At 22.9% G+C, this 14714-nt stretch overlaps 1 protein-coding gene across 1 annotated transcript; it reads left to right on the plus strand.

Annotated features, from left to right (window-relative positions):
- Positions 1 to 882: 882 nt before the first annotated feature.
- On the plus strand, positions 883 to 14252 carry LOC122712119. Its single transcript, XM_043931495.1, has 16 exons — positions 883 to 947; positions 1135 to 1529; positions 1995 to 2517; positions 2840 to 3061; positions 3190 to 3441; positions 4097 to 4253; positions 5930 to 6266; positions 6718 to 7240; positions 7648 to 7869; positions 8264 to 8515; positions 8604 to 8770; positions 11465 to 11800; positions 12188 to 12710; positions 13117 to 13338; positions 13699 to 13950; positions 14041 to 14252. Exons 2-16 carry the CDS (start codon positions 1194 to 1196, stop codon positions 14208 to 14210), a joined length of 4494 nt encoding a protein of 1497 aa, XP_043787430.1. The 5' UTR covers positions 883 to 947; positions 1135 to 1193; the 3' UTR covers positions 14211 to 14252.
- Positions 14253 to 14714: the final 462 nt, after the last annotated feature.

Below are 14714 nucleotides of genomic sequence, written 5' to 3' on the forward strand. Positions count from 1 at the left end.
TAAGATTTATTCGTAAATACAAGAACTGTATTATTTCAATATACATGATTTATTTGAAAACATATAAATATCTTGAAAAATGTGAATGTTGCCAAAAAATATTTGGAAAAATATTTGAAAAAAATTTACCAGGATATCAAGGATTATCTTATTATTAAAATAATATTTTAATTTTCAAATTGAAATCTGTTAAATAACTATAGATATAGTAAAACTTTTCAAAATATTTTCTATTAGACAAATGCATTTTGTATCGAGATATTAAATTATAATGATGTATTTATATTATTATTAATATTTATATAATTTTATATAATGTTAATTTATATGTAGAATTATACAAATTAACATTATATAAATTTATAATGTAAGTATTATGATGTTGGAGAATATCAAAAAATAAAATTAGATAAAGTGAAATATTATCTATTATAACATATTAGAAAGAAAATCTTAATCAAAGTAATTAAATATTAAATATTAAATCTATTTAATCTGAAATATGTATATTAGAGATTCATATCATCTTACGAGTTATAAATTTTCAAAATGCGATTATCTATAATATAATCATTCATAAGTAACCATTTACTTATAATAAAAAAAAAAAAAATCTAAAAATAAATAAATTATCCATAAATCTCCACGAAGTTCAAAAATCATTCGAAGTCATTTGATAAAAATAAGAAGATACATTTAAAATAATATCGCTTATTATATTTCTATTCTGTTATCTCTTATTTCAGAATAAAATCGACATAAACTGTATGTATATATATATATATATATATATATAAATATAGACACACACATATATAAATATATATATACATACATATATATTCGATTCATAAGTAAGTCGTCAGTTACTGAATATCTACGGTTAAAACAAGTTTTTTTTTCGATCTTCCAAGACGATTCTTATTTTTCTTCAATCTGTTTTTCATGTAAGATCTAAATATCTTTATTCTTTTTAAAAATTACTGTTCTACATCATTCAAGACATTGTGTAAATGCAATTGTTTGACATTTGTAATATTTATGATCTTTTTTCAATGTTTCGTATATATATTATGTGAAACGAAAGTGTGCCAGTGTTCATTAAAATCCATTAAATATCGTTATATTTTGCAGCAAATTAATTGTTCGAATCGCAATTGAAACACAAAAAGTGAAAAAAAAAAAAAAGAGAAATGTATATTAGTTTGGAAATTCTTTGTGGAATAGTGATAACGCTTATCGCGTTCTATTGTTATTTAACGATCAATAACAATTTTTGGAAAAATCGTGGAATACCTGGACCAAAACCCGTGTTGGGATTCGGCAATATGAAAAAAGTAATATTTGGAAAGGAATCGATTTCACAATTTCTCACAAGAATGTACAACGAATATAAGAACGAGCCGATGATTGGAATATTTAGATTAAGAACACCTTCTTTAATCATCAAAGATCCAGATCTTATAAAAACTCTCTTGATCAAAGAATTCCCCAAATTTGCGAATCGAGGATTATTTCCAATTTTCTCAGTAAGTATTTATAAACGAATGAAAAATAATTCCGTTTCACGATCTATTTTCTTATACGATTTTAAAAAGATAAATAAATTAAGCAACGTTTCTTCAAAGTTTTTTCAACTTTTCACAATTTTAACATTTCATTTATCATTATATTATTATCATAATAAAAAATATGTAGCTATTATGAATCAACACTTTTTTATCTATTTACATAATACAGAATCTAAATTAATCTGTTTTCGTAAATTTTAAATGGAAAATTCGTTTTCCATTTATCATATCTCACTTATATTAATATTTCATTTTCATTTTCACAAATTTTTGTTTTCATTATTACACTTATTATCCAACTTATTCCATATAATTATAATATATAAAATATTTTAAATTCTCCTATTCTAAGTAAAGTAAAAGAAAAAGTGATTAAATAAATGAATAAATAATCTTTCTTTTTAATATGTTCGATCGTTATAGCGAGATCCATTGACTCATCATCTCTTCAATTTAGAGGCTGAAAGATGGAGGCCGTTGAGAACACAATTTACGCCGTTATTTACTTCCAGTAAACTTAAAGGAATGTTTTCCCTGATTCTCGAGTGCTCCAACCAATTGGAAAGTTACATGGACACGTTGATAAAGAAAAGAGAGCCCATTGATATGAGAGAAGTTTCGGCCAGATTCACTACCGATGTCGTTGGGAGTTGCGCTTTTGGGATAGAGATGAACTCCCTTTCGGAAAAAGAGAGTATATTCCGTCGACTCGGCAAATTAATCTTTGTCACGAATTTGCGAAAGATATTAAAGATCAGGATGCAAGATATGTTGCCACGGCTGTATAATTTATTTCTTTATATATTCCACCGAGACGAGAAAATGAGAATCATCATGAAACTTATGACGGAGACAATGGAATACAGAGAACAGAACAATATTTTCAGGCCTGATTTTATAAATATATTATTAGACCTCAAGAAACATCCAGAAAAGATTGATATTGGTTGGTATATTAATAGTCATTTAAAATTGAAATCAAGATTATATATAATATATATAAATATTTATAATATATAAATATTTATTATACATATATAATTTTGAAAATAAATTTTTACATTTTTATAAAATGAATTATCCATATGTAATATTAATAATATTAATCGTTTTGTAATTATAAGTATATATAAAATCTTGAAAGTAAATTTTATTTTTATAAAATGAGTTATCCAGGTCCACCAACATCTTTTCTTGCGCTTCATTTGTGAATTATGTTGTTTTATAAAATTATATATACGATAATGCGACATTTTCTTTTTTTTCAGAGTTAACGAACGATTTATTAGCATCTCAAATTTTCATTTTCTTCGCTGCCGGCTTCGAAACTTCTTCGTCAACGATTAGCAATGCCCTTTACGAATTAGCTTTGAATCCCGATATCCAGGAGAAGCTGCGAAAAGAAATCAAAGAATTCGAGACGAAAAATAATGGAGAGTGGAGATACGAGACCATAAAAGAAATGAAGTACTTGGAAAAAGTTTTTCAAGGTGAGATGCCGCAATATTTCGATCGAATTATATTTAAGATTTAAATTTAACAACAAATATCTCGATTTTTAATTTTTCGAATCGAAACATTGTTTTTACGTCAACTCTAATTCTCGTTCCATTTTCAGAAACTTTGAGAAAATATCCATCTTTGCCATTTTTGAATAGAGAATTAATTGACGATTATACTTTCGAAAATAATAAAATAACAATTCCCAAAGATTTAAAGATCTGGATACCGGTTTATGGAATTCACCACGATCCAGATATATATCCAGATCCAGAAAAATTTGATCCTGAAAGATTTTCAGAGGATAAGATAAAACAAAGACATCCTATGCATTTTTTACCTTTTGGACACGGACCAAGAAATTGCATTGGTACGTGACAAAAATTAATTATTTGATTACAAACAATTCTCCCAAAATGACTTTTGCAACAATTTCTGTAAAGTCCCCCCCTCCCCCCCTTCCCCCTCCCCCCTCTCTTCTATGCGACAAACGTGAAAAAAAAATTTACTTTGCAGATTTTTTTTTTTATTCATTAAACTTTATCAAATGAATATAAATAAGTAAATTTAATAGCTCTTAATCAAGTATGCGAGAAAAATATAATTATTAATTTAAAAAAAATTATTTTCAAATTAGCATTAGATTAGATTAAAATAAATATATAAAGTTGATGTACAAAAATATTTATTAAGTATAAATAAATATTCATATATTTATAATTATATCTATAAATAGCTATAAATAATACTATAAATATTTCCTTCAATAATAAAATCATAAATTTTTTTATCCTATGTTATTATGTTGTCATGTGAGATAAATCGAGATATTTTTTTTCTCAATATTGTTATACGTCAAAGTCTTGTTAATATTGCAATAAATCATGATTTATAAAAGTGTATATCTATTATATATTAATATAATAGATATATTAAACACGTAATGCATGATAACGTATGCATATATTAAGTAGTTTCTATATATATATTTCAATATATTTAACTCTAATATTTTCGATTTTCAGGTGCACGATTTGCGATATACCAAACAAAGATTGGATTAATAAAGATTCTTCGTAATTTCGAGGTCCACGTTTGCAATAAAACGTTAATTCCTTACAAAGTTAATCCGTTTACGTCTCTTTTAATGCCAGCAACAGGTTTATATTTGAATGTAATTAAGTTGGAAAATTAATTACATTCGTTTTTTTTTTTTTTATAAAATAATTTATTTTATAATTATCGAATATGTAATCACATATAATCGTATATCTAAACTTTATAAATATTTATTCTGAAAAATTCTTTAATTTGTACACGTTGAATATGATGATAAGAAATCGTTATAAATAGAAGTGAAATGTAGTATTGATAATAATTTAAATTATCTTGCAATATATCATTATATATTAACACGATGCAACGTAATTCTCAAATTATGTTTCGCTTCGAAGAGATTTTTTTTTTAAGAAATAACAAGATTAATCAAATTCTCATGTACATATATATATAACGAATAAAATACATTGTTTTCAATGATTTTGATCAATTTTATTAATATTAATAATAATATAATAATAATATAAAGTTTGTTCAAATAATCCGATGTTACGCATATAACATTATGTTTAATCTTATTTTTTAAATATTAACAAGTAGTAATGATTCTTGAAAAATATTTATTAGTTTGCAATTTATTTACGGTTTATAAAAAAAAAAAAATGATAATTCATCTTGGCTCTGAAATTCATGAATCTACGTCTACAATTTGATATTTTTAACATCATGTTCTTTAATAAAAAGTATCTTTAATGAAAAATAAAGTTATAAAGTTGTCAGCGAAATTATCCATTGTATCTGAATGATAATATTTGATAACATTTGATAATATTTGATAAAAATTGTATACCTTACAAAACACTATGAATACTATGAATTATCATAACAATTATCATAATTCGCTATCACGTGAGATTATTATTATCATGTAAAAGATATAATTAACTTATCACATGCATATAATTAACATACACAAATTCGAATATATTCTACATACATATATTCTACATACATACATATATTTTATTGGAAAAACATTTTAAAAAAGAATTTATAAGAAATATTTATTACGTAATTTATCGATAAATAAACAAAATTTATTTGAATTTGTAACACGAAAAATCATAAAAAATATTGTTATATTGTTTGAATGAATGAAAATTAAAATAACCAACAAAAACGTTAAATATAAATACGCGTAAATATACGTATCAAATAGAAACTTTTTTTTATAACATAATTCAAAATTATTAAAATTAGTCACATAATGAATTCGCAAAATATGATAATATAATTATAATATATTTTATTTTCATTTTAATATCTTCCATCCAAAAATCAAAATTTACATTTACACGTATTTTATCGCAATAAGTTAAAAACATTAAAGATAATAATTTTGGCTCGTCATCCTTCGTATACAGTACATAAACCATATTCGTACGTTATTAACTAGTCACTAGTTACACATTGTTTCAATAGTTTTTATTTAAACAGATATAAAGAAGTAATCATAGTTTTAATGTGCTCTCAAATAAAATTCATAAAATAATTAAAAGAAAATAAAAAATTCTTAAAAGTTAATTTCATAGTCATGATTTAAATTACAAAAAATAATAAGAAATTCTTCACCTCGTTTTTTAATCAAAAATATCTGATTGTGACACGTTGTTTAAAATATTATATAATAAAATTGAATAAAATTATTTAAATTAAGTGATATTTGATTAAACGTTATTGCCAATTTATAGAAGATAGCGAATTAATTCTTCCTATTACATAATACACAAAATCTAAAAAATGTATATTAATTTAGAAATTTTTTGTGGAATAGCGCTTATTGCTATTACGTTTTACTACTATTTAACAATTAATAATAATTTTTGGAAAAATCGTGGAATACATGGTCCAGAACCCATGTTGGGATTCGGCAATATGAAAAATGTAATATTTGGAAAGGAATCGATTTCACAATTTCTCACAAGAATGTACAACGAATATAAGAACGAGCCAATGATTGGAATATTTAGACTAAAAACACCTGCTTTGATCATCAAAGATCCAGATCTCATAAAAACTGTTTTAATTAAAGACTTTTCAAAATTCATGAATAGAGGATTATTGCCAATTATCTCAGTAAGTAGAAAAATAATACTGTATATAATGATAATAATAAAATAATCAAAATAATAAATAAATAAAGTGATATTTATTCTCTTTTATAATTTGTACTATGTTTGTATTTATTTTATTCAAGTAGGTGGATAAAAGAAAAAGAAAAAAAGGAAGTAAATTGAAAACGAAATCTAATCTAATTAATCTTTATCTATATGAGAATATTTTTTTTTTTATCTATAAGCATATTTTAATATTATCTTATAATAAATTTTCATTTTCATAATTGATATGTTTTCAATTTTTATAACAATTCTACAGTCTAAACGAAGAATGTTATACATATTTTTTATTTCTAAATAAAAATAACAAAGTGAATAAATAATGAATAATTATTGAAGATATAACATACTATAAAAAAAATATTCTAAATAAATAATGTTTGGATTTTTTAATGTGTTCAATGTTTCAGGGAGAAGCAATATCCCATCATCTTTTTGCTTTAGAGGCAAAAAGATGGCAGCCATTAAGAAAACATCTTACATCAGGATTTACAAGTAACAAACTTAAAGGAATGTTCTATCTGATTCACGAATGTTCTAAGCAACTCGTAAACTATATGGATACCTTAGTAAGGAAAGAAGAACCTGTTAATGTGCGAGAAGTTGCCGCTAGATTTACCACAGATGTCGTTGGTAGCTGTGGTTTTGGCGTAGAAATGAATTCATTGTCAGAAAAAGAGAGCGAATTTCGGCGACTTGGAAAAAGTATCTTTAACACAAGTTTCCAGAAAATAATAATAGATAGAATCAGAGAATTGACGCCACAGGTGTACAATTTTCTTCTTTATATATTGCCATTAGATAGAATATCGCCAAAAATTCTGAAACTAACGAAGGAGACAATAGAATATAGAAAAAAATATGATATCTTTAGACCTGATTTTATGAATATAATATTAGAACTTAAGAATCATCCAGAAAAAATTAATTTCGGTTAGTATAGATTTTCTATACAAAAATAATTTAGAATTTGTAAAAAAAATATTCACAATTTATCGATATTCTTTCTTCTTTTAATATTTACTGTTAAAAAAATTACGTTATTATGTTAAACTTGATCTTGCTATAGTTAAATATCAAAAAAAAGAAAGATAAAATGATCATTAACTTCAATTGTTTCTTAAAAAGTAATTATTAATATTTTATACTTTTTTATATAATTATTAATATTTTATACAATTATTAATATTTTAAACTAACTGCTAATATAATAATTTTAAAATTAAATTTGAATGGTAACATTTTCATATAATAAAATAATAGGCTTTTATTTTCTTGCAAACATATTACTGCATACTACATACAAAAATTAATATGCTATCCATTTTCTATTTTTATAGATATAACAAATGAATTATTAGCGGCGCAAGTATTTATTTTTTTCACGGCTGGCTTTGAAACTTCTTCAACATTGATGAGCAATGCTCTTTACGAACTCGCTTTGAATCCTGATATTCAGCATAAATTAAGAGAGGAGATTAAAGAATTTGAATCGAAAAACGATGAAGAATGGAAATATGAAACCATTAAAAAAATGGATTATTTGGAAAAAGTAATTCAAGGTAAATACTGCAATAGTTTTTTCAAATGTAATTTTTTTATTTTTCCAAATGAATGTTCAAATTTTAATTTGTTGATATATATGTATATTTGAAATCTTTATTTACATTTCACTATCTAAGAATTAAAACATTCATGTTAATGTGGAACAAGAAACTTTGCAGATTCGATAAAGATGAAACAAAACATAAAAATTATTATATTCTTTATCTTGCTTTATCTAATGCAAACATAAATTGTTTAATAAATAAATCTGATCAACAACATTCACTCACAACATTTTTATATATCAACTTTATATATATTGATTACTAAATCAATTCTTCAAAATTTCTCAATAAAATATTAATATTTTGATTGAAATAATTCTTACATTTTTTTTTTTTCTTCTTATAGAAAGTTTAAGAAAATATCCATCTGTGCCATTTTTGAATAGAGAATTAATTGACGATTATACTTTCGAAAGTAATAAAGTGACAATTCCAAAAGGATTAAAAATATGGATACCCTCTTACGCCATTCATAACGACCCAGATATTTATCCAGATCCAGAAAAATTTGATCCTGAAAGATTTTCAGAGGATAAGATAAAACAAAGACATCCTATGCATTTTTTACCTTTTGGACATGGACCAAGAAATTGCATTGGTATATATGTACAACAAAAATTTAAAATCAAATAATATAAAAGGAAAATAATGATAATAATACGGTATTAATTAGAATTTTGTTCCAGGTGCACGATTTGCCGAATATCAAACAAAAATTGGATTGATATATATTCTTCGTAATTTCAAACTTGATGTTTGCGATAAAACGTTAATTCCTTATAAACTTGATCCACGTGGATTACTTTTAATTCCTTTTACGGATTTATATTTGAAGATAACTAGATTGACGAATTAATAATTCTCTCTATTAATTTAAACTTTATCATTATTTAGCATTAACAATAAAAATCTATAGTAATCTAGTAGTATCTATAGTAGTAAAGATAGTATATTCAACAATATAAATAAAATATATGTACAACATATGACATATGTAATATTATAATTATTTTTGTTATTTATTTAAAGTATTATTTATTTTCATTTCTGAAATTATTTTTTCTTAAACTTTATTCATCAGGGCTTCATAAAAACATTTACTATAATGATATCAAAAATATTTTATTACCTTAAATGACATTCTATTTTTTGTATTTACAATTAAAAAATACTTGATTTATATAAATAGATTTCAAGAATCAAATAAAAATCGAAGAATTAATGTTTATTTAGTAAGGTCTTCTTATATTTTCTCAATAATATGGTAAAATAGGAAAAAAATTGAAAATTATTTCGTTAGAAGTATTATTAGAATATCATTAAAAATGTTTGTCATTTTAGTGACAATGAAAGATGGCGCTGACGATCAATTTTTATTTTAATACTATTTTTTCCCTTGTTTATTTGATTTTGTCTTGTTAGAGATGAAAATTTCTCAATTTTTATAACATTTCTGTCTTTTTTCATTTTTTCTCTCTTTTTCCATACTTATTTTTATTGTATGACTGCAAATACAGGATATTAAAGGATTTCATTCCTTTTCCGAAATTGCAATGCATTTTAATCTTCAATGTAAAAAATATAAAAATTATATTTTTATCTATGCAAAACTATACAATTTTTATCTATAGTATATATTGATATATAATAATGTGTTTTAACATATATATATGTATGTATATATCTGATAATTTGTATTAAAGATTTTATTGAAAATAAAGACAATAAAATATTGTTTTCAATTTTTCTATTTTTTTTTTAATATCTTTTTTTTTTAAAAATATAAATGAATTATTTTACAAAACTTGGATTTAAATATTACCAAATGAAATTACTTGTAAATTACTTAAAATTTAAAATTATATTTGTAATAAAACATTTTAATTTCATTTGCATCTCTTTTATAATTATTTAATTATTATATAATTATAATTATTTAATTATTGTTATTCTTTTTTTAAATTTATTTTATAATTTTGTATAATCAAATATGTATGGATTTACGAAATATTTACTCAGATTATTTAATTTATATATTGATTATATGTTGAATATAATAATAGATTGTAAAAAATAAAATATCATATATTAATAATAATAATTTAAATTGTGTCATAATATAGTGTGTCATAATATAACATGTTCTAATATAGTCAATATTATTGTTTATTAATATACAATATTACATGCAAACTAATTCGTTCCGTTTCCAAAAATAAAAATGTTTTTCATTTTTTAAAAAAATACCAAAATTATTAACAATTTCTACATATTTATGTAGCTAATCGTTGAATCAATGATTTTAATATCGTTATCGAATATTAAATATCAAATAATAATAAGTCTATTCGAAGTGATCTACTTTAAGATATAACTGATCTGACATATTTACAGTTTTAAAATATTTATAAATATAGCGATTAAAAATCGCTTTGTAAATATTTTGCAATTTACTACAATTAATGTAGAAATAACAATTTATCTTATCCTAAAATCTTGAAGTCTAATGATTGGATAATGGCTTAGTGAAAAAGATAAAATAATCCATCATGTTTGAATAGTACTAGTAAATATTCACATACATTGCATATTTCATTTGTACAAATATTATAAATGAATAATTATCATATTTTATTATTAGCATCAGAGACTATTGTATGTGAGATATAAATAATATAATAAAGTTTAATAATGCATTAATTCGAATACATGTTCTACATATATATTTTACATATGTATTTAATTACACTGAGAAGGATTTTTAATAATAGATCTCTTCACACATAAAGTAGCCAAAAATAAATAAAATTTATTTAAATTATAGCGCAATAAATCACGAAATAAAAATTTTTAAATAAATAAAGTCGAAAATTATAAGCAATAATAATGTTGGATGTATACGTAAATACATGTTCTTCAAATTCTTCGTAACATAATTCAAAAATTATCGAATTATTAGCGATATAATTCATTGATTTTAATTCATAAAGATAGTATTTATCATAATTATAATAAGTTTATATATTTTTATTATAATACATTCCATTTAACTAAAGATATCAATATTCAAATCTATTTTGTCAAATATACTTACAATTTAAAAAGAAAATTTTAATGATAATAAGTTGATTATATTTAGTACTTAAATAACGTTCTAAGGTTAATAGTATCAGTTAAACAAAGTTACTAATGTTGTTCAAACAGTTCTTGTTTAAACAAAAATAGAAACAATCAGTTTTAGTGTAATTCTCAAATAATTCATAAAATAATTAATAAAATAAATAATAAATTCTTATAAATTAATTTAGTAATGATTTAAATATATTAATTAATTTAATGATAAAAAAATTACAAAAAAAATATTCGAATATTCTTCATTTTATTTTTTATAAAATCAAAAAATTTTATTACATTTTATAACACTTTCATTAAAATATCAATAGTTTTAATAACAAAATTATTTAAATTAACTAATATTTAATTAAATCATATTGCTAATTCAAAAAATATAAATTCTTTGCATCGCATAATACATAAAATCTAAAAAATGTATATTAGTTTAGAAATTTTTTGTGGAATAATAATAGCGCTTATTACTTTTTATTATTATTTAACGGTTAATAATAATTTTTGGAAAAATCGTGAAATACCTGGACCAGAACCCATGTTGGGATTCGGCAATATGAAAAATGTAATATTTGGAAAGGAATCGATTTCACAATTTCTCACAAGAATGTACAACGAATATAAGAACGAGCCAATGATTGGAATATTTAGATTAAAAACACCTGCTTTGATCATCAAAGATCCAGATCTCATAAAAACTGTCTTAATTAAAGATTTTTCAAAATTCATGAATCGAGGATTATTACCAATGGTCTCAGTAAGTAATGTAAAAATAATACTATATATGGTTTAGACATAGGTTTATTGTATATGGTAAGACAATATTAAATAAAATTTTTTAGAATTTGTGCTGTGTTTGATATTTTATTCGAATAAATAATTAAAAAAAAAAAATAGAAAACGAAATTAGTGTAATTACAAATACAAATTCATTCTTTATATATATTCGACATATTTTAATTATGCCTAAAGATAACTCTCCATTTTCATAAATATCTTTTCAATTTTTGCAATTATTCTACAGTGCAAATGAAGAAAATTTCACAAAGTGAATAAATAATGAATAATTATTGAAAATATAACAGACAAAAAAATATTCTAAATAAATAATATTTGGTTTTTTTTAATGTGTTCAATGTTTCAGGGAGAACCAATATCTCAACATCTTTTCAACATAGAGGCAGAAAGATGGCGACCGTTAAGAATTCATCTTACACCAGTATTCACTGCCAATAAACTTAGAGGAATGTTTTCCTTGATTCTTGAGTGTTCTATGCATCTCGTAAGTTATGTGGATAGCTTAGTAAAAAAAGGAGAACCTATCAATGTACGAGAAGTTGCTGCCAGATATACCACAGACGTCGTTGGAAGCTGTGGTTTTGGCGTAGACATGAACTCATTGTCAGAAAAAGAGAGCGAATTTCGACGGGTTGGAAAATCTGTTTTCGCTACAAATTACGCAAGAATAATAAAACATAGAATCAGAGAGTTTATGCCGCGACTATACAATTACATTCTTTATTTATGGCCGACAGACGAAATGGCGGAAAAAATTATAAAACTAATGAGAGAAACACTGGAATACAGAGAGAAGAACAATTTCTTTAGGCCCGATTTTATGAATATACTTTTAGATCTTAAGAAACATCCAGACAAGATTGGCCTTGGTTAGTTATTATAGATTTATCACGCAGAAAAAAAGTTTATAAAAGAAGTTCATAATTCTGGTATCTTTTTTTTTAATCCTTATTCTTCTAAAGTTTTTATTTTAAGTTTATTTATTGCCCTTGCTTAAATATAAAAAAACGAAAAAAAAAATAATGTTATCAATTGACTTTGATTTACAGAGTTATTTAAATATTTTATTTTTAAAGATTTAATCTTTAAAATTGAGCTAATCGCATATGCATATTTAACTGAAGTAAATCATAATAATTTTAGATGGAAAAATTTTTATTTGAAAGAAAAGATACTAATCTTTGTGTGTTTATAATAATATTTATAATAATAATTATTCTGTATTCAAAAATTAATATATTATCCATTTCTCTACTTCGTTTTATCCTATTTTAGAAATAACAAATGAATTTTTGGCGGCACAAGCATTTATTTTTTTTGTTGCCGGTTTCGAGACTTCGTCATCAGTGATTAGCAATGCTCTTTATGAATCAGCTTTGAATCCTGATATTCAGGACAAGTTACGGAAAGAAATCAAAGAATTCGCAGCAAAAAATGACGGAGAATGGAGATACGAAACCATAAAGAAAATGGAATATTTGGAAAAAGTTTTTCAAGGTGAATACTATTGAATAGTTTTTTTAAATTTTTGTAATTTCTAACTTTCAAATCAAGATTTAAATTTCGTTTGTTCGTGTGCATAATTATTTTTATTTATATTTCACTTTATAGCAAGTGTTAATATTCGCGAGACAAGAATTTGAAGTGAAGAATCCTAGATGATAGTTGATTATATTTAATATTCTTCATCTTATTAAAATTTTATTAATTTTCGCTCGTTTTGCTCATTAGAATTTTTATTAGAATCTTCATTACAAAAGTATTATTATCCCATTAATACTTTGAATAACATATTAATACTTTGAATAATTATTCATAATTTTACGTTCCCTTTTATACCTCTTTTTATATTTACAGAAACTCTAAGAAAATATCCATCTTTGCCATTTTTGAATAGAGAATTAATTGACGATTATACTTTCGAAAATAATAATGTGACAATTCCAAAAGGATTAAAAATATGGATACCCACTTACGCCATTCATAACGACCCAGATATTTATCCAGATCCAGAAAAATTTGATCCTGAAAGATTTTCAGAGGATAAGATAAAACAAAGACATCCTATGCATTTTTTACCTTTTGGACACGGACCAAGAAATTGCATTGGTAGACATGTGCAACAAAAATTTAAAATCAAAGATAATATAAAAGGAAAATAATGATAATAATACGGTATTAATTAGAATTTTGTTCCAGGTGCACGATTTGCCGTATATCAAACAAAAATTGGATTGATAAATATTCTTCGTAATTTCAAAATTGATGTTTGCGATAAAACGTTAATTCCTTATAAATTTCATCCACATGGATTAGTTTTAACTCCTTTTAAGGATTTATATTTAAAGATAACTAGATTGATGAATTAATAATTTCTCTTTATTAATTTAAACTTTATCATTATTTAGCATAAAATGTATTAACAATAAAAATGTATAGTAATAGAGATAGTATATTCAACAATATAAATAAAATATATGTACAACATATGTAACATATATAACATTACTGTTATTCTTGTGATTTATTTAATGTGTTATCTATTTTCATTTTTAAAATTATTTTTTCTTAAACTTTATTCATTAGTGCTTCATAAAAACATTCACTATAATGATATCAATAATATTTTATTACTTTAAATGACATTCTATTTTCTGAATAATATGTATTTATAATTAGAATATACATATTTGATTTATACAAATAGATTTCAAAATCATAGATTCAAATTTAAATCAAATAAAAATCGAAGAATTAATGTCTACTTAGTAATATAGTTTTCTTATATTTTCTCAATAATATGGTAAAACAGAAAAAAGATTGAAAATTATTTCATTCAAAATATCATTAGAGTATCATTAAAAATGTCTGTC

The sequence above is a fragment of the Apis laboriosa genome, unplaced genomic scaffold (assembly GCF_014066325.1).
Source record: "Apis laboriosa isolate Shangri-la unplaced genomic scaffold, ASM1406632v1 scaffold19_cov150, whole genome shotgun sequence".
NCBI classification, from domain to species: Eukaryota; Metazoa; Arthropoda; class Insecta; order Hymenoptera; family Apidae; genus Apis; species Apis laboriosa.

Coding starts and splice junctions, on each gene's coding strand:
- LOC122712119 (XM_043931495.1), top strand. CDS start 1,194: ATGTATATTAGTTTGGAAATTCTTTGTGGAATAGTGATAACGCTTATC. Junction 8,516..8,603: donor TGGACCAAGAAATTGCATTG/GTATATATGTAC, acceptor ATTTTGTTCCAG/GTGCACGATTTGCCGAATAT. Junction 13,339..13,698: donor TTTGGAAAAAGTTTTTCAAG/GTGAATACTATT, acceptor TTATATTTACAG/AAACTCTAAGAAAATATCCA.